The following is a 23,313-nucleotide window of genomic DNA, read 5'->3' as shown; positions in this document are numbered from 1 at the left end:
CAGGTAGTGCCCACACCTGGCCTCCTAGAAGCAAAGTCCTAGACGAGATCTTGCCCATACAAGCCCACCACCATTCACATTTCGGTGAAAGCAACAGGTAAAAATTATACTTTTAAAAGACCACCTGAAACATCCCCAGTTATTCACAGACCTTAACTGCATTTCCCTAGGGTGGCTGGCAGAAGCCTCAGTGGAAAAAGGCTGCTGAGTTCCTGCCGTCCAGCACCGTGTCAAACTGCAGAGCTCCTGCAAAACAGGGGTGGAACCACGTCTTGCTTCCTAGTCGGTCTCGGGAGAAAGAAGTCTATGTGATATGAAGATTACAGCAGTGAAAGAACGAACGTGGTGAAATCCCCAGGCCTATCAGAATCGACTCAACAGGACACAACAACATAGGGACCGACCCCAAAGGTGGAACTAGCTAGAAGGATGAGCACAACAGATTATCTCATGTCCTTGCGACCAGAATTTTGGCTTCCACTATTACAACCAGTAATAACAACAACAACAAAACCCAATCTCAATTCCAACTCATAGCAACCCTACAGGACAGAGACGAACTGCCCCACAGGGTTTCCAAGTAATGGCGGTGGATTCAAACTGCTGACCTTTTAGTTTGCAGCCACAGCTCTTAACCACTGCACCACAGGGCTCCAACCAGTAACCAGTTGCTGTCAAGTCGACTTTAACTCCTGCCAGCCCCTGTGTGCCAGAGTAGAACTGTGCGCCACAGAATTTTCAACAGCTGATTTTCGGAAAGTAGATCGCCAGGCCTTTCTTCCCATGAGCCTCTGGGTAGACTTGAACTTCTGAACTTTCTGTTAGCATCCAAGCAAGTTCACCACTTACGCCATCAGGGGCTCATAATGGAGGTAATACCATAAGTCTACAGTGAAGATTAAGTAAAATTTTGTATCCAAATGATTTACAAAGCCCCCAGGAGGCTGTATGTCCTTGGGGTGAGGTGGGGTGGGAAGGAATGATGAACTAAAGGAAAGAAGTGTCAGCTCTAAGGTCAGCAGGAAAGCGAATAATAATGGTTCACATTATGATTTCCGTGGACTCTACAAAAGCAAATTCTGCTTCCGCGCCTTGAATGCAGAACAAGGCTAAAATGTGTTTCAGAATTGTATTCACTAAAGGTCACTGGGGGGATGACAGAGGTGACCCGATTCAGGGAGCTGGCCACCACAGGCTGCACTCCGCAGCAGCAGCAGCAGCAGCTGTAGCAGGAGCCTCCCTTCCACACTGGGCCCTGGGAATTTAATTGTTTTTAATTATTCAGATGCCACTCATATGCAAATAGTGCATTAAGGGTTTTCTTTTGAAATTCTAATTTTTCTTTCAAACCCTTGAGGAACTGAAGTGTACTGCCTAAGATGGTACTATAAACAAAGAATGGCCCTGCAGTCACTCAAGCCCAGGAGAGAGGGCCCCTCTGCACAGACCCTCACTCCCTTTGTCTGGTCCTGATGGCTGTTTACACTCCTACTAGCCAGGTCTGTCCCTGTCTTGCTCAGGTCTTGTCTTCCGCCCAGCTCTTCTCTAACATCTTTCCCTCTTACACCAGCATTCGCATTCCTAGACAAAGCACAGTAGGAAATCCTATGCAGAGACAAGGGCCAGGCAGAGGGCAAAGATCAGCTGGTAGTCACGTTGTTTATCAACTGAGTTCTTATAACAATAAATCCCAATTCCAAAAGAAATAGCGTTCCCTAACAAAAATTGTGGAAACCCTGGTGGCACAGTAGTTAAGTGCTACAGCTGCTAACCAAGAGGTCAGCAGTTCAAATCCACCAGGCGTTCCTTGGAAACTCTATGGGGCAGTTCTACTCTGTCCTGTAGGGTCGCTACGAGTCGGAATCAACTCGACGGCAGTGGGTTTTGTTTTGTTTTTTTTGTTTGTTTTTAATAAACATTGTGTTTTGAAGATTATAACGAACCAAGTCCAAGTCCTACTCACGGTGACCCCAAGTGCATCAGAGTAGAACTGTGCTCCACAGGGTTTCCAAAGGCTAATTTTTCAGAAGCAGATTGCCAGGCCGTTCTTTCAAAGGTTATAATAGCAACATGAAAAAATGCACTGCCATGACAAGTGAATAAAAGGAAACAACACTGTCATATGTAATGTTATCGCAACCAAAACACAGAGGGAAATGAGAAGACAATTACCAGCATGCTAACAGCAACAATGTTAGGAAGAGTGAAATATGGGTGACGTTCTGCTTCTCCCTTATTTTTCAAAACTGCTAAGCAGTTCCGTTTCTTTGATGTTATTAAAAATTTTATGAGTGATGAGCTTTTTGAAAATTTAATAGCAAAAGGAAGTTACACTTCTCTTAAAAACAGCTTGTAACTATTTCTTTTTTATTGATTGAAAAATAGATATCCACATTTATAAATTCTTTAAAAGCTAACAAAAGCTTCAATTCCAAAACTCGTGGTTTGGTGATGTTACTTTGCTCTACTTTCTCCTATCCCACTGGTCACTTCTCAGTCCCCTCTGCAGGGGCCTGCTCCTCTTGTTCTTAGTTATTGTTAGTTGTCGTCCAGTCGATTCTGACTCACAGCGACCCCACCTGTGCACAGCAGAACTGCTCCATTGGGTTTTCAAGGCTGTGACCTTTCCTAAGCAGATCACCAGGCCTTTCTTCAAAGGTGCCTCTGGGTGGATTCGAACCACCAACCTTTTAGCTAGGAGTCGAGTGCTTAGCAGTTTGTGCTACCCAGGGCCTCCCCTGCTCTTCCAAAGGACCCCAGGCTCCAGTCTTCCCTATCTACAATCATGCCCTTGGTGACCTCAGCCAGTCACCTCAAATTTACATCTCCAGCCCAGCCCTCTCTCCACCTCTGGCATTCCAGCTGCCCACTCGACTGGCATGTCTAAAAGACACCTGAAACTCAACAGGTGCAATACAAGCCAGTAACCTGGAAGTGGTCCCTGACTGTTCATCTCATACCCCACATCCAATCCACAGGAAATCCTGTGGGCTCTGCTTTCAAAACATGCAGAATTTCTACCACTAAGACCCTGATCCAAGCAACACCATCTCTTAATTATTCACTGCAGCGGCCTCAACTGGTCTAAGCTCAACACCAGTCACAATGGCCCTTTTAAAACATAACTCAGATCACGTCATTCCTCTGCCCAGCATTACACAATGACTCCCCATTTCAAAGGCCACAGGTGAGCTCTGGCCCCTGCACACACTCTGTACTGCCTCTCTGACCTCCCCTCCAATTCCCTCCTCTCCTTGGTACATCCTCTGCTCTGACCATAAGGTGTGCTGGCTGCTCTCTGCACGCTCCAGGCAGAAATTCCCACCTTAAGGCCTTTCTGCTGGGTACTGTCTGGATGGCCTCCTGGGCAACTCCCTCACGTTCAAATCCATGTGAAACCTCACCCTCTTAATGAGCCTCAAAACCCTGCTTATAACCCACAACCCTCATCCTTTTTTTCCTTACTTTATTTCTCCACCTTCTCCATCCCATACATCACCTTCTAACACCCATAAGGAGCCCTGGTGGTGCAGTAGTTTAAGCATTTGGCTGCTAACCAAAAGGTTGGCAGTTCGAATCCACTAGCACCTCCTTGGAAACCCTATGGGGCAGTTCTACTCCGTTCCTATAGGGGCGCTATGAGTCAGAATCGACTCGATGGTGTTTTTTGGGTTTTTTTTTTTTTTTGTAATATCCACAAAATACAGGTGTCTACTGTATTTAGGCTTGCTGTCTTTTTCCCATACCCTATTAGATAGCGGGTTTCCCTATGACAGAAATTTCGGTCCACTTTGTCTGCTAATGTGTCCCAAGCATTTAGAGAAGAGTCACTCAACAAAATTTGTTGAAGGAAGGAAAACCTGTAATAGATTTATAAAAGCACAATTGAGGCCTCGGAAAATTTCTTTTTAATTATCTAACATAAACCTAGCCCCATCATGTCAGAAACCACAGGATCATAAAAAGTGTTTCCAAATCTCAATTTGAATCTTTACCAAATCAAACATAAAAAAAAAAACTATGTATGTATAAAATATTTTTTAGGGAGTCAAGATGGCAGAATAGACAGACACTTCCGGCAAGCCCTCTTTACAACAAAGACCCCCCCCCCAAAAAAAACAAGTGAAACGAGTATATTTGTGACAAGCTGGGAGCCCGGAGATTCAAAGGCAAGCTTAGAAAACGAAATGAGGGGCAAGGGGAGGGAGAGACCATTCAGAAGGGGAGAGGAGTTACCAGACCTGAATCACTGGGAGCCCTCAGGCACCATTCCCGGAAGGGTGGCGGCGGCGGGCTGTTACTAGTGTTCTGCCACAGTTTCTTCAGGGAGAAGCAGCCAGCTACACAGCCTACTCATACCTCCAGAACCTAAGGAGAACGGCGCTCACAGCAAAAGCTAAGTACGTGCGTATATTTTAATGCGCCCTCCCCTCCCGCAAACTGGCTTCAGCAGCTGAATTCCCTGGGCCTGAGGTAGGCCCTGTTGAGCACCTAGAGCCATCCTCCCGGCCTTGGGGAAGGAAAAAACTTGCATTTGGGGGAAAAGATAATTTACCACCTCCACTAACCGGGGGAGCTCAGGACAGAAGCAACTCCTGTCCCGGCATAAACCGTCCGTGAACTTTGAGCATCTTTCCCTTCTGCATGGACCTGTGTGGGCCTATCTCAGGAGATAACAACTTAATGATAACTTAATGATAACAATAACTTAATGATGGCTCGGAGACAACAGTCAATATCAAGTCACATAAAGAAACAGACCATGATCACCTCAACAGGCTCTCAAAACAAAGAATCCAGGGATCTTCTGGATGAAAATGCATTCCTGGAATTACCAGATGCAGAATACAAAAGTTTAATATACAGAACCCTTCAACACATCAGGAAGGAAATGAGGCAATATGCAGAGCAAGCCAAGGAACACACAGATAAAACAACTGAAGAAATGAGAAGATTATTCAGGAACATAATGAAAAGTTTAATAAGCTGGAAAAATCCATACACAGACACCAATCAGAAATTCAGAAGATAAACAATAAAATTACAAAAGCAGACAACTCAATAGAAAGTCAGAGGAGCAGAATTGAGAAAAGAGAAGCTACAATTTCTGAACTCCAAGAAAAATCACTTGGCACTAATATATCTGAAGAAAAATCATAAAAAGAATTTTAAAAAATGAAGAAACCTTAAGAATCATGTGGGACTCTATCAAGAGAAATAACCTACGAGTGATTGGAGTACCAGAACAGGGAGGAATAACAGAAAATACAGAGAGAATTGTTGAAGATTTGTTGGCAGAAAACTTCCCTGATACCATGAAAGATAAGAAGATATCTATCCAAGATGCTCATTGAACTCCACATAAAGTAGATCTTAAAAAAAAGTCACCAAGACGTATTATAATCAAACTGGCCAAAACCAAAGATAAAGAGAAAATTTTAAGAGCAGCGAGGGACAAACGAAAAGTCACCTACAAAAGAGAGTCAATAAGAATAAGCTCGGACTACTCGGCAGAAACCATGCAGGCAAGAAGGCAATGGGATGACATATTTAAAAAACTGAGGGAAAAAAATAGCCTGCCAAGAATCATATATCCAGCAAAACTGTCTCTCAAACATGAAGGTGAAATTAAGACTTTCCCAGATAAACACAAGTTTAGGGAATGCATAAAAACCAAACTGAAACTACAAGAAATACTAAAGGCAGTTCTTTGGTTAGAAAATCAATAATATCAGGTATCAACCCAAGACTAGAACCCTGGGCAGAGCAACCAGAAGTCAACCCAGACAGGGAAATCCCAAAAATCAAAGCAAGATTATATTGAAGGAAAAAAAAAAAGCTCAAAACGGTAACAGCGATGTTATTATATAAACGAAGACAACATTAGAATAATAAAGAGGGACTAAGAAATGTAATCACACACCTTCCATATGCAGAAGAAGATACGGCGATACAAAGAAATAAAAGTTACATTTAAATTTAGAAAAATAGGGGTAAATAATAACATAACCACAAAGGAGACAAACTATCCTACTCATCAAAATAAAATACAGGAAAAAAATACAGACTCAGCACAAACAAAATCAACAACAAATATGAGGAAAGGACAACATATAAAGATATCCTACTCAGCACATAAAATTAAGTGGGAAAAAGAAACTGTCAACAACACACAAAAAAAGACATCAAAATGATAGCACTAAATTCATAAAAATTCATACCTATCCCTAATTACCTTGAATATAAATGGACTAAATGCACTAATAAAAAAGGCAGAGAGTGGCAAAATGGATTAAAAAACAAGATCTGCAGTATGCTGCCTACAAGAGACACACCTTAGACTTAGAGACACAAACTAAAACTCAAAGGATGGAAAAAAATATATCAAGCAAACAACAATCAAAAAAGACGGGAGTGGCAATATTAATTTCTGACAAAATAGACTTTAAAGTTAAATCCATCAGAAAGGATAAGGAAGGACACTATATAATGATTAAAGGGACAATACACCAAGAAGATATAACCATATTAAATATTTATGCACCCAATGACAGGGCTGCAAGATACATAAAACAAACTCAATCAGCACTGAAAGGTGAGATAGACAGCTCCACAATAATAGTAGGAGATTTCAACACACCGCTTTCAGGGAAGGACAAGACATCCAGAAAGAAGCTCAGTAAAGACACGGAAGATCTAAATGCCACAATCAACCAACCTGACCTCGTAGACACATACAGAACACTCCACCCAACAGCAACCAACTATTCTTTCTTTTCTAGTGCACATGGAACATTCTCTAGAATAGACCACATATTAGGTCATAAAGCAAGCCTTAGCAGAATCCAAAACACTGAAATATTACAAATCATCTTCTCTGACCATAAAGACATAAAAGTAGAAATCAATAACAGGGAAAGCAGGGAAAAGAAATCAAACACTTGGAAACTGAACAATGCCCTGCTCAAAAAAAGACTGGATTATAGAAGACATTAAGGATGGAATAAAGAAATTCAGGGAATCCAATGAGAACGAAAACACTTCCTATCAGAACCTTTGGGACACAGCAAAAGCGGTACTCTGAGGCCAATTTATATCAATAAATGCACACATTCAAAAAGACGAAAGGGCCAAAATCAAAGAATTATCCCTACAACTTGAACAAATAGAAAGAGAGCAACAAAAGAAACTCTCAGACACCAGAGGAAAACAAGCAATAAAAATTAAAGTTGAACTAAATGAAATGGAAAACAGAAAAACAATTGAAAGAACTAATAAGACAAAAGCTGGTTTTTTGAAAAAAATCAACAAAATTGTTAAACCCCTGGCCAAACTAACAAAAGAAAACCAGGAGAGGAAGCAAATAACCCAAATAAGAAATGAGACGGGCGATATTAGAACAGACCCAACTGAAATTAAAAGAATCATATTACTATGTAAAACTGTACTCCAACAAATTTGAAAACCTGGAAGAAATGGATGAATTCCTAGAAATGTACTACCTACCTAAACTAACACAAAACAAGAGGTAGAACAACTAAATAGACCCATCACAAAAGAAGAGATTGAAAAGGTAATCGAAAAACTCCCAACAAAAAAAAGCCCTGGTCGGCTTCACTGCAGAGTTCTACCAAAATTTCAGAGAAGAGTTAACACCACTACTACTAAAGGTATTTCAGAGTATAGAAAAGGACGGAATACTCCCAAACTCATTCTGTGAAGCCACCATATCTCTGATACCAAAACCAGGTGAAGACACCACAAGAAAAGAAAATTACAGGCCTATATCCCTCATGAATGCAGATGCAAAAATCCTCAACAAAATTCTAGCCAAAAGAATTCAACAACATATCAAAAAAATAATTCACCATGACCAACTGGGATTCATACCAGGTATGCACGGATGGTTCAACATTAGAGAAACAATTAATGTAATCCACCACATAAATAAAACAAAAGACAAGAATCACATGATTTTATCAATTGATGCAGAAAAGGCATTTGACAAAGTTCAACACTCATTCATGATAAAAAAAACTCTCAGCAAAATATGAATAAAAGGAAAATTCCTCAACATAATAAAGGGCATTTATGCAAGGCCAACAACCAACATCACCCTAAATGGAGAGAGCCTGAAAACATTCCCACTGAGATCAGGAACCAGACAAGGATGCCCTTTATCACTACGCTTACTCAACATTGTGTTGGAGGTCCTAGCAAGAGCAATTAGGCTAGATAAAGAAATAAAGGGCATCCAGATTGGCAAGGAAGAAGTAAAAGTATTTCCATTTGCAGATGACATGATCTTATACACAGAAAGCACTAAGGAATCCTCCAGAAAACTACTGAAACCAATAGAAGAGTTCAGCAGAGTATCGGGATACAAGATAAACATACAAAAATCAGTTGGATTCCTCCACACCAATAAAAAGAACATCGAAGAGGAAATCACAAATCAATGCCATTTACAGTAGCCCCCAAGAAGATAAAATACTTAGGAATAAATCTTACCAGAGATGTAAAAGACTTATACAAAGAAAACTACAGTACACTTCTGCAAGAAACCAAAAGAGACCTACATAAGTGGAAAAACATACCATGCTCATGGATAGGAAGACTTAACATTATAAAAATATCTGCTCTACCAAAAGCAATCTATACATTTAATGTAAGTCCGATCCAAATCCCAACGACATTCTTTAATGAGATGGAGAAACAAATCACCAACTTCATATGGAAGGGAAAGAGGCCCCAGATAAATAAGGCATTACTGAAAAAGAAGAACAAAGTGGGAGACGTTACTTCACCTGATTTTAGAATCTATTATACCGCCACAGTAGTCAAAACAGCCTCGTACCAGTACAACCACAGATACATAGACCAATGGAACAGAATTGAGAATCCAGGCATAAATCCATCCACATATGAGCAGTTGATATTTGACAAAGTCCCCAAAACAGTTAAATGGGGGAAAACACAGTCTCTTTAACAAATGGTGCTGGCATAACTGGATATCCATCTGCAAAAAAATGAAACAAGACCCATACCTCACTCCATGCACAAAGATGAACTCAAAATGGATCAAAGACCTAAATATAAGATCTAAAACGATAAAGATCATGGAAGAAAAAATAGGGGCAACGTTAGGAACCCTAATACATGGCATAAACAGTATACAAAACATTATTAAGAATGCAGAAAAAAGACTAGATAACTGGGAGCTCCTAAAAATCATACACCTATGCTTATCCAAAGACTTCACCAAAAGAGTAAAATGTCTACCTACAGACTGGGAAAAAGTTTTTAGCTATGACATTTCCGATCAGCGTCTGATCTCTAAAATCTGCATGATGCTGCAAAAACTCAACTACAGAAAGACAAATAACCCAATTAAAAAATGGGCAAAGGATATGAACAGACACCTCACTAAAGAAGACATTCAGGTAGCTAACAGATATATGAGGAAATGTTCACGATCATTAGCCATTAGAGAAATGCAAATCAAAACTACAATGAGATTTCATCTCCCTCCAACACGGCTGGCATTAATCCAAAAAACACAAAATAATAAATGTTGGAGAGGATGTGGAGAGATTGGAATACTTATACACTGCTGGTGGGAATGTAAAGTGGTACAATCACTTTGGAAATTGATTTGGTGCTTCCTTAAAAAGCTAGAAATAGAACTACCATACGATCCAGCAATCCCACTCCTTGGAATATATCCTAGAGAAATAACAGCCTTTACACGAACAGATATATGCAAACCCATGTTCACTGCAGCACTGTTTACAATAGCAAAAAGATGGAAGCAACCAAGGTGTCCATCAACAGATGAATGGATAAATAAATTATGGTATATTCACACAATGGAATACTATGCATCGATAAAGAACAGTGAGGAATCTGTGAAACATTTCATAACATGGAGGAACCTGGAAGGCATTACGCTGAGTCAAATTAGTTGCAAAAGAAAAAATATTGTATAACACCACCATTATAAGAACCTGAGGAACAGTTTAAACTGAGAAGAAAACATTCTTTTGTGGTTATGAGAGGAGTGCGGGAGGCAGGATGGGAGAAGGGTATTCACTAATTAGATAGTAGATAAGAACTACTTTAAAAAGAACTACTTTAGGTGAAGGGAAAGACAGCACACAGTACAGGGGAGATCAGCACAAATGAACTAAACCAAAAGCAGTTTCCTGAATAAGCTGAATGCTTCGAAGGCCAGTGTAGCAGGGGCAGGGGTTTGAGGACCATGATTTCAGGGGACGTCGAAGTCAATTGGCATAATAAAATCTATTAAGAAAACATTCTGCATCCCACTTTGAAAAGTGGCATCTGGGGTCTTAAACGCTAGCAAGCAGCCATCTAAGATGCATCAATTGGTCTCAAACCACCTGGAGCAAAGGAAAAAGAAGAACACCAAGGACACAAGATAATCACAAGCCCAAGAGACAAAAAGAAGACTACATCATCCTGAGACCAGAAGAACTAGATGGTGCCTGGCTACAACCGATGACTGCCCTGACAGGGAACACGACAGAGAACCCCTGAGGGAACAGGAAAGCAGTGGGATGCAGACCCCAAATTCTCATAAAAAGACCAGACTTAAGGGTCCAATTGAGACTGGAAGGACCCCGGTGGTCATGGCCCCCAGACCTTCTTCTGGCCCAGGACAGGAACCATTCCTGAAGCCAACTCTTCAGACATGGATTGGACTGGACAATGGGTTGGAGAGGGATGCTGGTGAGGAGTGAGCTTCTTGGATCAGGTGGACACTTGAGACTATGTTGGCATCTCCTGCCTGGAGGGGAGATGAGAAGGTAGGGGGGTTAGAAGAGAGCGAAATGGACATGAAAAGAGAGAGTGGGCTCTCTCATTAGTGGGAGAGTAATCGGGAGTATGTAGCAAGGCGTATATAATTTTTTATGTGAGAGACTGACTTGATTTGTAAGCTTTCACTTAAAGCACAATAAAAATTTAAATAAATACAATAACCACAAAAAAAATATTTTTGTTTAAAGCAATGTCAGATAAATTAATTAGCTTTAAAAAAAAGTCCAGTCGAGTCATGTCAAAGGTATCCACATTGGAATAATTTACTAAATTAAAAATGCTATAATTGTTACTGAATGGGCAAGACAAGTAAAATATTTGAAACTATAAAAAAAAAAAAAAAAACCCAAACCCGTTGCCATCATGTTAATTTCAACTCATAGCAACCCTATGGAAGATGCAAAATCAAATTGAGGAAAAGCAGGTACTTCTCAGTAAAAGTTGTGGAAGAGCTAAAATTGTGTGATCAGTTGGACCTAGACTATAAGAGACCCAATTTGTTAATCCTCAGCTTAGCGAGAATCTTCTGGAAAGAGGTCTCTAGGTGGCACAAATGGCATGCACTCAACCGTTAAAGGCTAACAGTCTGAACCCACCCAGCAGCACTGCGGAAGACAGGCCTGGCAATCTGCTTCCATTAAGAGGACAGTCAAGAAAATCCTATAAAGCAGTTCTACTCTATAACATACAGGGTTGCCATGAGTCAGAATCGACCTGACAGCAGCTACCAACAACCCACCCAAGGTAGTGCAAACAGTTAATACACTTGGCTACTAAACAAGAAGTTGGAGCTTCAAGTCCTTCCAGAGGTGCCTCAGAAGAAAGGCCTGGGGATCTACTTGCAAAAAATTAGCCAGTGAAAACCTCACGGAGCACAGTTCTACTCTGACACATGCGGTCGCCATGAATCAGCATCAACACAACAGCAACTTTTTTTTTTTAAGCTCAGGGCCTGGGCCTTGTTAAAATCTTTGAATAATTACCTGAATCAATAATACTGGTTATTACAGCCTGCCTGAGATAGTGACTCTGGCTGGTCTCACTGCTTGAATGAGGAGTTTTGTAATCCCAGAATGAAGTCAGTCAAAACCTACAGTATTTAAACGCCCCTTACACGAGAATATAGGCAAGCTGAGGTGAGGCGCTGAGCCCAGTCGGTGGCCTCACCTCTGCCACCTGTGCTGTAGCTGTGCACTTCACTCCCACACCTAGACCCCCAGCCATGATGCGGCCAGTGTGGCCAACATGTAAATAAACCATCTGAGACAGGGAGAGAGAATCCCTGGATCCACCTGTGCCTGAAGCCAACTCCTCTGCTGCTTCTGGGTGACAAGAATAAATTCCTTGTAATGCTTTAGCTGGATGAATAGAATCTGTTACCTGAAACTGAAAAGGCCCCAATTGGTAGGTAGATGAAACTAGTAACTAAGACACAATTAATGAGGTTGGGTCCAAAAGTCAGGAAGGCAGGTAACCTTTGGAACATTAAAATGCATTATATGACTATTCAAGAAAACAAATGCTTTCTGTGAAATAAAATGATTCTATAAAAGGCCTAAAAAAATACGTATCCTGCCAAAGGGGGGTGGGGTGGGGAGAAAGAAAGGGCCCCTTAAAAAGTATAGACTACAGTTTCTTTTTTAAGTCAAAGTTTACACATCAAGTCAGTCTCATACAAAACCTTATATACACCTTGCTATATACTCCTGGAAACCCTGTTGGCGTAATGGTTAAGTGCTATGGCTGCTAACCAAAGGGTCAGCAGTTCAAATCCGCCAGGCGCTCCTTGGAAACTGTATGGGGCAGTTTCACCCTGTCCTATAGGGTCGCTATGAGTCAGAATCGACTCGACGGCACTGGGTTTGGTTTTTGGTTATATACTCATAGTTGCTCTCCCCCTAATGAGACAGTACATTCCTACCCTCCACCCTGTGTTTCTGTGTCCATCCAGCCCACTTGTCTCCTTCGGTCTTCTCATCTCCCCTCCAGACAGGAGCTACCCAAATAGTCTCATGTGTCTACTTGATCCAAGAAGCCCACTCCTCACTGGTATCATTTTCTGTCTTGCAGTCCAGTCTAATCCTTGTCTGGAGAGTTGGCTTCAAGAATGGTTCCTGTCTTGGGCTAACAGGAGGTCTGGGGACCATGACCTCTGCGATCCCTCTGGTCTCAGTCAGACCATTAAGTCTGGTCTTTTTATGAGAATTTGAGGTCTGCATCCCACTGCTCTCCTGCTCCTTCGGGGATTCTCTGTTGTGTTCCCTACCAGGGCAGTCATCGGTTGTAGCTGAGCACCATCTAGCTCTTCTGGTCTCAGGCTGATGTAGTCTCTGGTTTATGTGGCCCTTTCTGTCTCTTGGGCTCATAATCACCTGGTGTCCATGGTGCTCTTCATTCATTCTCCTTTGCTCCAGGTGGGCTGAGACCAATTGATGCATCTTAGATGGCCGCTTGCTAGCGTTTAAGACCCCAGACACCACTCTCCAAAATGGGATGCACAATAGACTACATTTTCTTTATAAAAGAATCAACAGCCTCTTTCAGGGCAGACAAAAGTGTTCTAAAAATAGATCGTGGCGCTAGCTGCACAACCCTGTGAATACACTAAACACTGGGTTGTATACCTTAACTGGGTAAACTGCATGCTAGTGAATTGTATCTCAATAAAGCTGCCTTAAAAAAAAAAAAAGAAGAGCAAACCACAGGTACACATGCCAGCTTCACAGTCAACCATTCTGTCAGGGTTCCATGCAGGAAAGGAAGGAGGAGGGCATGTCTGCAGATACACCTTCTCAAACACCTACAAGCTCTGCAGGCTCGTTTCCTTCCTGGGCACACACAGGCCTCTGAGCGGAATGGAACGCCATATGCAGAAGCGTCTGATTAGCACCATCCACACTGCCCATCGTTATGCAGCTCCTGGTAAGCTCCAGCTAATTCCCGTCTATTATCCAAGTGCAAAATCCCATTCATCATCCAAGTGCAAAATCACTCGCCTAATTTCAAGCAGCCTGGCAGCTGCAGAGGGAGCCTTGCCCTTCAGTGGAGGCCCATTTGACATATAACCCCTGCTGCTACAAGGACTCCAATCATCTAGGGCTAATCAATTTCAATCAAGGAGGCACTATTAGCCTGGAGAGCAACGGTGACTTCCTTCTTTGTTAGCACGCACCTAAAAAAAGAGCCAATATGGGAAGGTGAAGAGAAGGGCAAAGATCAGATGGACTGGGCTTGGAGAGAGCAATCAAATAAGTGCAGAACAAGTGTTCACACCAAGACAGGTCCTCCGCCCTTGCCAGGGGCCGATTACCCAATAAGCAAGGTACATACAGGCTTATTTGTGCTTACTTATTAATCTGTAGGGACCAATTTCACCACGTCAAAAACATGTGAAACTGTTCACTACAGATTAGTAAGTAAGCACAAGTAAGCCTGTGCTTACCTAGCTTATTGGGTACGCAGCCCCTGCTTCTTGCTCTCTCAATCTCTGAATCTTCATGGACACTTGAGCCCTGATTCTTAAACCACCTGGCCTCCACAGCTCAGCAAACTCCAATCATACTAAATTACTCTGAATCCGCCAGTTCTCCAAATAACCCCCTGACCTCTCAGGAGGCACTTCCGTAGTTTAAATAACTTCCATTGTGTTTTTCCTTCGACTATAAACATAGATAAGAAAATATACTAACAGCACTTCATGCAATGAGATAGTGTATTATGCCTCAAAATGTCATATTTATACAATAAAGTAGTGCATAATCAAGTATCCAGCTCAATTTTTAACTCGCATTGCAAACAACTCAGTTTTTATTCAGCATCCAATTACACTTCTGAAATACATCGCTTTCCTCTAGTCATAACAAAGGAGGGAAATCCTGTACACTCCACTAGAAATACGGCCACATTCTGACATTAATTACAGAATTAATCGCTTTCAACCCAGAACCAGGTAAATCCCCTATAGTGGAATCTTTAGAAATGTGTAGCTCCCACACATTTCCTCTTTTAAAAAGAATTATCACGTGCACAGGTTCATAGGGTCAAGAAATAATTTAGTACCTTGGTATCCAATCTGGCCATGTCTCCGAATAACCAGGGGGAGGTTTTTAGAAATATGGATTCCAGACTTCCACCAATTTCTTCTAACAGAATTTCTGGGGCTAGAGCCTGGGAATCTGTGTTTTGGGACTAGCTCCCCCACACAGTTGCATTGTACTTGCATCCACTAGGCGAGAAGGAGGGAGAGGCTGTACACGAGGGAACCACTGATGTATTATCCATCCATCTGCTGCACCTGCCGGGATACTTTTAGCCACACTTCTGTCTCCAAGACAGCTCATTCTCTCGTTAAACTCTTCCGTTCTCAGTGAGAGTCTGGTCGCAGGAAACCAGCTAGCTACTCTGAGAAAGGGATTTAATGCAGGGAATTAAGTGCTTAAAAGAAAAAGTTCAAGGGAGCAGGCTCTAAGCTGGGCCTCCAGGAAAGACTTCCAGCACAATACAGAACCAGCCACCAGCAGCACTGCTGCCTCTGTCAGCTGGAGGAAACGGGGTGTCGGGAAGCTGCCCAGAACTACTGAGTCGGAAACATCCGGTGAGCCATGATCCCAGGGCCTGGGAGTTGCCTCTGCCACCATGGTCAGCCCTAGGTCAGATATTCGCTAGGTCAGAAGGTGAAAAGAATCACTAGCTTTTTGCTACATTCCTGGGGTTGAGGCTGCATGAGTGTATTATATGTGCTTCTGACACTGCTCCACGGATTCTCTTCTAAAGGTGGTCACCAGAAATGAGCCCAGCAGGCCAGCCTACCCTGAACAGAGCTAACAGGGACCATCGACTCTTAACAGAGGCCGATGCAGCACCTTCTAGGTAGTCTAACCCCCCAAGCCTTCCTCACCTGCGTTACTTCCTCTAGGTTTTCTTCTATTTCCCCATCTTGTACGGACAACTGCTAAGTCAGTTCCCTGCACTGTATCTAGTATCTCTAGAATTTTTTCTTCTTTGATTCGGCTTACAGGCAGCCTGTCTGGATCTTTTAGGGTCCTGATTTTTATTTCAGCCATTAAACTGGCTCTCCCCCTCTCCCACCCAATCCTGTCATTCAGCAAATTAATGACACTTAAACAGATGGGATTAATTAAAAATAAAAAAAAACTACCACCACTGGAAAATTCTAACGATCCCATTATCAAGATCTGCTCAAATTCATTCAGTAAGCTTTTTTTTTTACACAGTATTTTCTGGACCTGATGTCCAGCAAAGCATTGTTGTTGTGTGCCATCGAGTCGATTCCAGCTCACAATGACCCTATAGGACAGGGTAAAACTGCCCCCACAGGGTTTCACAGGGTTACGGGAGCAGATCTCCAAGTCTTTTCTCCCACAGAAGGGCTAGTGGGTTTGAACCACAGACTTTTCAGTTAGCAACCAAATGCTTAACCACTGCACCACCAGGGCTCACTGGAAGCTGTGAATGCATAAAAATATAAAACACGCCCCCTGACTACAGAGAACTGACTACACAGGAACTAGCAGAGACCTAAGTAGACAGTAGCTAGTCTTGTAAGTGAAAAAAGAATAGTGGAGACCGCAAGAATTTTAGATGTTGCCAATATTAGAATACTTAACACCAATATGAACTATAAACTACTCAGATGAAATAATAACGGTTGTTCTTTTTTTAACAGCATGTGTGACATCTCGTGAAATGAGCATATGGTAACATCTTGTGTAACAGCCCACAAAGTCCATTTCTGCAATCAGATATTACTTAATACAATACACTGTGTAACTTAAAAACATGAGCATACGTCAAATACTTAAGATCTCCCACAGGTTTCTTGGACGAGGTGGGGAATGAAGCAAGTGAAATCATTTCTAACACAGGGCGTAAGGCCAGAGAGCACACCACAGTGTAAAACAAAACATACACTTACCCTTAAATTTCTTCATTTATTTTTCTCCCACAAGCAAACCACTTTTGTGCCTAGATTTTATTTGGTATCATACTTGATGTTTGCATTAAGATTTTTTTCCTCCCTGAGGATTCAATTTTCTCTCCTCCTGGTTTTCCACCACTTTGAACCCACTCTGTTCCAAAGTAGCAGCATCTGTTTCTAAACCAGCAGTCCACATAGCCTTCATTACTTCATATATTCACTTTCAGTAAGTGGAAAAATATACATTGAGTCAGTTTCTCTGAGGTTGAAGAGACACACCCACAAAAGCTTGCTAAGTTCTCTTAAGCGGAAATTTTACTTTCATTTATTTTGTAAAGTGATTCTGCCCCTCTGCTACATTTTAAAAGCATGGTATGTACAATTTCCTTAAATAGAAAAATGAAAATAATCAATTCTTTTCCTACTGCCAAGTACAACTGACTATACGGAACAGAACATTCCTGTCTCCTACAGATCAAAGTTCATGGATATTAGGATAAGTGTCAGTTCTCATTAGCAACTTGATAAAATTAATCACAAAATAATCCGGAAACCACCAGCAATGGCAGATGAGTGGTCTCAGAGCCTTCTAGACAGTGGGGGTAAAAGCAATGGAAGGTCTTCTCTACCTCACTGGATCCCACCTCCTCAGTCCAGAGGGTACTTTCTAGACCTACAGAAACGGAGCAAAAAGTCAAAGCTTGATGAGACCTATAATACACATTGTCAGATAAGATACCGCTGCTTACGTGTCTTTTCAAAGTCTACCCTCTCTCTGTAGCCTACACTCTCAAAGGGAGGGACAGGCTCCCCAAGTCCCAGCTAATCCCTTTCTGCCTGACAGTATTCCTACTAGACCTGGAAACTCTAGCACCGAGGGGCATACTGTAACAGCTTTTTTGTAGTACGGCAACTTTGACACAAAACAGGGCTTCAAACCGGTGCATTCCTCATTCAAGCCCCTGCTGAGAATTTGCATTTCTAACAAGTTACCTTCTAAGAGTTTGCATTTCCACCCCCAGATATACTGAATCAGAATCCACTTTTTTTTTTTTTTAAGCAAGATCCCCTGCTGATTCTTATGTATAACTTGTTGGGACCTTGTCAGAAATGCAGTTCGTTCCGGTTCAAACGCCTGATACAAAAATATTATGAGATAGGCCAGGGAAGGGAACCTAGAAGAGAGATGATGAGTATCTTAAAGAAAGTAGAAGTAACTATGGCCCCTGGATACCCAGCTAACTCAGAAGTGGAACAACTCCCGAAGTCCACCTTCCAGACAAAGATTAGACAGGCCTATAAACAGTAACATATGTAAGAAATGTGCTTCTTAGGTCAATCAAACATATCAGACCAAATGGGTAACACCTGCCCAAAAGCAAAGACGAGAAGGAGGAAGGGACAAAAAAACTGGATGAATGAACACAGGGAACCCAGAGTGGAAGAGGATAGACTGCTGACATATTGCAGGGATTTCAACCAATGTCACAAAACAATTTGGGTATAAATTTTTGAATGAGAAACTAATTTACACTCTAAACTTTCACCTAAAGCACAATAAAACAAAACAAAAAACCCTTATGCATCATAAAAGAATATTATCCAATACAGTACTACAAGATGAGACTCCTAGATTGGAAGACATTCAAAACACACAGTAGCCACAACAATGAAGTTGAGCATACAACAATTGTGAACATGGCACAAAGACCAGGCAATGCTTCCTTTTGTTGTACGTGGGGTCACCACATGGGATCACCATGAGCCAGAGTCCACTCAATGACAGCTAACAACAAAAACCAGGATGGAATACTAAGATTTCAGAGATTATGAGTACTGAGCACTCACTACATACCAGAGAATATGCTAAGTGCTTTACACACGTTATTTTATATCATTCCCAAAACAACCTCCAAGGAAGGGCCTGCTCTTAGCCCCATTTTACAGATGAGGAAATGGAGGCACAGAAATATTCATCACACTGACAATGATCCTACAGCTAGAATCCTCATGGAGGCAGGATTCACCTTTTGGGTTCTACTCATCAGGCTATGGTGTGATACTGGTTGCTGCCGATTTTTTTTTTTTTTTTGGTCATTGTAAATTTTATCACACAACTTTTTACGGGTGTACAACTTATTGACAGCAATTACAATAATCAGCTGTGCAACCCTGCCCTTAATCAATGTAATTTTTCCATCACCGTAAACCCTCTTTTTCCCTCTCCCTCCCCCCTCTGGTAACCACTAATAAACATTGATCTCTATGCAAAATATACATGTATGTACAGATATATCAGAAGAAAATGGAAGTGAGAAAGTTATTTCCTCTTTAAGTTCTGAATTATTTTCCTCCTTTACCTGCTCTTAAACTTACACTGTTTTTTGGTTTTTTTAAGTTGGGGTTTTCCCCTTAAATTTCCACAGGTGAATGGCTTATCTGCATTACTGCAATCAGACTATACATTATATTTTAAAACGAACTTTTTTTTTCTTTCAATATTTTAAAACATGCCACATCGTTTTCTCCAGTCACTGGAAAAGGATACACCAAATATAAGACTTATGTTTTTCAACCCACACAAATCCACCAATGCCACCTACCAGGAGCTAAAATACAGTCTTGTTCTCTGTTCTGTTTTCATATCTGGGGTTCTCCCCATCAATAAGTTTCCATTTTTATAACTGAATAACTCACTTCAAGAGGCAAGCTATAGCCTGTTTTACATTATCTAAAGCCAAAATCTGGAAGTAAGCTTGAGGCTACAATACTTCATGCCCAGTTTTAAAAATCCATACGTATTTATATGGTTCTCTATATCACAGAGAAGAGAGAACTCAGTGAGTTAATGTATGTAACGGGCACAGCAGGTAAGGTCTCTCAGCATGCCAAGGAAATTCAGAAAAGAGCATGGGAATAGGCAGACACTCAATTCAATAGGATAACTGAAACTCTAAAACAAACAGGACCAAAAATGAAAAGAAGCCTCTGGAAATTATAGAAGTACCAGAAAAAAAAAGACGAAACTAAAGAAACAAATGCAAGGTGGTCCACCGAGGCAGGAAACACCAAAAAAAAAAAAAAAAAAAGAGAGAAAGGACGTGACCAGACCTAAATGTTGCTGAAAGAATCCTCATCTCATGGTCAAGGGTCCAAGGTTACAGCCCACACTTGAGCAGAGACTGCCCAGGTGAACAGTCAGTTACCCTTTCTAGGGTTCACTTTCCTACCCCTAAAAACAAGACCCCCAAATTCTGATTCTTTAGTTGGTCACCAGTTATGACACTTTGGCGAAAAAAAGGCCAACATTAAAATGAAGAAGGTAAATGAGGGTGGGGTGACCCCTCACATACACTGTTAGCAGTCAAGCCCTGTGAGACATCAGCCTGTTTGATCACCTCACTTGAAAAAGGGATGTGAGGATGCTGAAAATTCAGAAAAGTCACCAAATAATTAAAGCAAAATTACTTCAACCTCCCCTTGTGGGTTTTATTCCTGTCACAAGTAAAACCCGTTGCCGTTGAGTTGATTCTGAATCATGGCAACCCCAAGTATTACAGAGTAGAATTCCCTCATAGAATTTTCTTGGCTGTAATCTTTATGGAAGCAGTTTGCCAGGCCTTTCTTCCACAGAGCTACTGGGTAGGTTGAACTGCCAACTTTTAGGTTAGTAGTTGAGTGCAAACCACTTGCACCACCATGCCTCCCTTTGTCACAAGTTATTGCTGTGAGCCATCAAGTTGATTTCAACTCACAGAGACCCTGCATGACAGAGTAGAACCAGCTGCCTAGCATTACACAAAATCCTAAAAACACCAATGGAATGTGTCCGACATGTGAACTTTGTATCAGAGGTGGCAACTGAAAAAAAGCTATGATCTGAGCCCTAAAAGGATCTTCAACCTTTCTGTGAGGGTTAAATAACCTCATTCAATAAGCATTCACTAACCACGAACCATGTCTCAGGCATTGTCCCAGGCAAAAGGGACACAGGAGTAGATATAAACAGTAAATGAAAAGCAGGCCTTCTCTCAAGAGCCCAGAACCTACAAATACTGTCAATACAACAGACTCACATGAAACCTTACTTACGAGAACGTCTTCCCCCAAAACAATCTCTGCCTCCTCTGTGTTTGTGCAGCGTTGTACGCCTATCTCAACCAGAGCACATTTCACAAGATTCAAGTACCTATTTATAAGCCCCACCAACCTTACGAAAGTTTACAAGCTTGAGGACAGGGAGGATGTTCCCCACCCTTGCATTCTCACCCCAGTACGGTGCCTGCAGGAAGAAGCCCTTAAGAAACATGTGTTGGATACCTGAATGAAGGGGTCGGCAAACGATTCTCATATGAGAAATACAGGTAGTGAGCGGAAGAAGAGATTCCTGCGGGCTGAAGGAGAGGTGGAACTGGTTGGCCTACATACACTCCATGCTCTTGCTTTTCAAAAGTATGGCCCACACACTATTTTAAGAACTCAAGGAAAGGTTTAAATGCAGAAAAACCATTCTTTGATGTTACAAGGGTGGGGAAGGAGGGAGAGGCGTATTCACTAGATAGCAGACAAGAATTATCTTAGGTGAAGGGAAGCACAACACACAATACAGGGGAAGTAAGCAAAACCGGACTAAACCAAAAGCTAAGAAGTTTCCTGAAAACTACCAAACACTTCGAGGGACAGAGTAGCAGGGGCAGGGGTCTGGGGACCATGGTTTCAGGGAACATCTACGTCAACTGGCATAACAAAGTGTATTAAGAAAACGCTCTGCACCCCACTTCAGTGAGTGGCATCTGGGGTCTTAAAAGCTAGCAAGCGGCCATCTAAGTTACATCAATTGGCCTCAACCCACCTGCAGCAAAGGAGAATGAAGAACACCAAAGATACAAGGTAAATATGAGCCCAAGAGACAGAAAGGGCCACAAAGACCAGAGGCTCATCAGCCCAAGACCAAAAGAACTAGACGGTACCTGGCTACCACCAGTGACTGCCCTGACAGGAAACACAACAGAAAATCCCTGATGGAGCAGGAGGAAAGTGGGATGCAGACCTCAAATTCTAGTAAAAAGACCAGGCTTAATGGTCTGACTGAGACTGGAGGGACCCCAGGGGTCATGGCCCCCAGGCTCTCTGTTAGCCCAACACTAAAACCATTCCCGAAGCCAACACTTCAGACAAAGATTAGACTGGACTATTAGACATAAAATGATACTGGTGAGGAGTGTGCTTCTTAGCTAAAGCAGACACAGGAGACTAGGTGGGCAGCTCCTGTCTAGAGGCGAGATGAGAAGGCAGAGGGGGACAGGAGCTGGTTGAACGGACACAGGAATACAGGGTGGAGAGAAGGTGTGTGCTGTCACATTGTAGGGAGGGCAACTAGGGTGACATAACAATGTGTGTGTAAGTTTTTGTATGAAAAACTGACTTGAAGTATAAACTTTCACTTAAAAAACAATTAAAAAAAAAAGTGTGGGCCACAGACCAGCAGCCTTGTTAGAAATACGGAACCCAGGGCCCAATCCAGAGCTGCTGAATCAGAATCTCCGAGTTGCCAGGACCTCTAGGTGATGTGTGTGCACCTTAATGTTTGAGAAGCACTCATCTAGAAAAGAAATGAGAGCTGGTTAGACTTAGGCAGAGCAGCAGGAATAAAAAATGTATGAAACAGAACGGAAAAGGCTTAATTTATGAGGCTGCTGAAATCTGTGATGAAAGAATACTCACTAGCTCCAGAAAGGTATGAGAATCATTCTATTTCAAGTTTAATAAAAGTAGGGGAGAATCTTTAATTAAAAAAACTACAAAGTTCCGAATACATGCCTATGTGATTTGTTTGCATCACTCGCACGCACCTGAGGGAGAGAACAATCACTGCGTGTGTCGTGTCACATCAGCCTGTAAACCAGACAAGGACGCCTGTCAAATTCTTGGACTGTGTGCCGCTTAGCACACTTAGCATCATCGAGTATGCTTTCCTGTCCAAGCAATAGGATGGTCTTCAATAAAGGAGCCATCCAATGAAGCTACTGACACAGACGGTCTCTGCGCTACCTCCAAAGCACTTCCCTAGAAACTATAGCATAATCCCAATCCTATATTCCCAAAGGAAATACTTTATAACTGAAGGGTTATATCCTGGCCAAAGGCACCAAATACATTACAGTTATGACAATGTTGGGAACCCTGGTGGTACAGTGGTTAAGCACTCGGCTGCTAAGTGAAAGGTTGGCAGTTCGAACCCACCAGCTGCTGTGTGGAAGAAAGATGTGGCAGTCTTCTTCATAAAATCACAGCCCTCTGGGGCAGTTCTACTCTGTCCTATAGGGTCACTATGAGTCAGAACAGACTGGACAGAAGTGGGTTTTAGGACAATGCTGCACAAATCTATGGCACAGCTACAAATTCTCTAAATAGAGAGATAAAATCAGGTGTCAAGCCATACCACTGGAGTTTTATACTAGAAGTGACCTTATAGACCACAGGGGCTAAATCTCTCCTTCTCCAGCATGGGAAATAGAAACCCAGAGAACACT

General features: G+C 42.0%; 1 protein-coding gene across 9 annotated transcripts in view; it reads right to left on the bottom strand.

Moving 5' to 3' along the window:
* Window positions 1–23,313, bottom strand: part of TMEM131L (transmembrane 131 like) — a 190,461-nt gene that overhangs the window by 111,482 nt on the left and 55,666 nt on the right. The window contains exon 1 of one of the 9 annotated variants that reach the window (XM_064267592.1): window positions 152–3,425. The exons of the other annotated variants lie outside the window; for them this stretch is intronic. Coding sequence (XP_064123662.1) covers window positions 152–162 — 11 coding nt within the window. The 5' untranslated portion in view covers window positions 163–3,425. Of the gene's footprint in view, window positions 1–151; window positions 3,426–23,313 lie in introns of those variants that run through there. 9 annotated transcript variants of the gene reach the window in all.

This window comes from Loxodonta africana, chromosome 13 (assembly GCF_030014295.1).
Source record: "Loxodonta africana isolate mLoxAfr1 chromosome 13, mLoxAfr1.hap2, whole genome shotgun sequence".
Lineage (NCBI taxonomy): Eukaryota > Metazoa > Chordata > Mammalia > Proboscidea > Elephantidae > Loxodonta > Loxodonta africana.
Note: the sequence above shows the minus strand (reverse complement) of the source record. Positions and strands in the feature narration are given on the sequence as shown.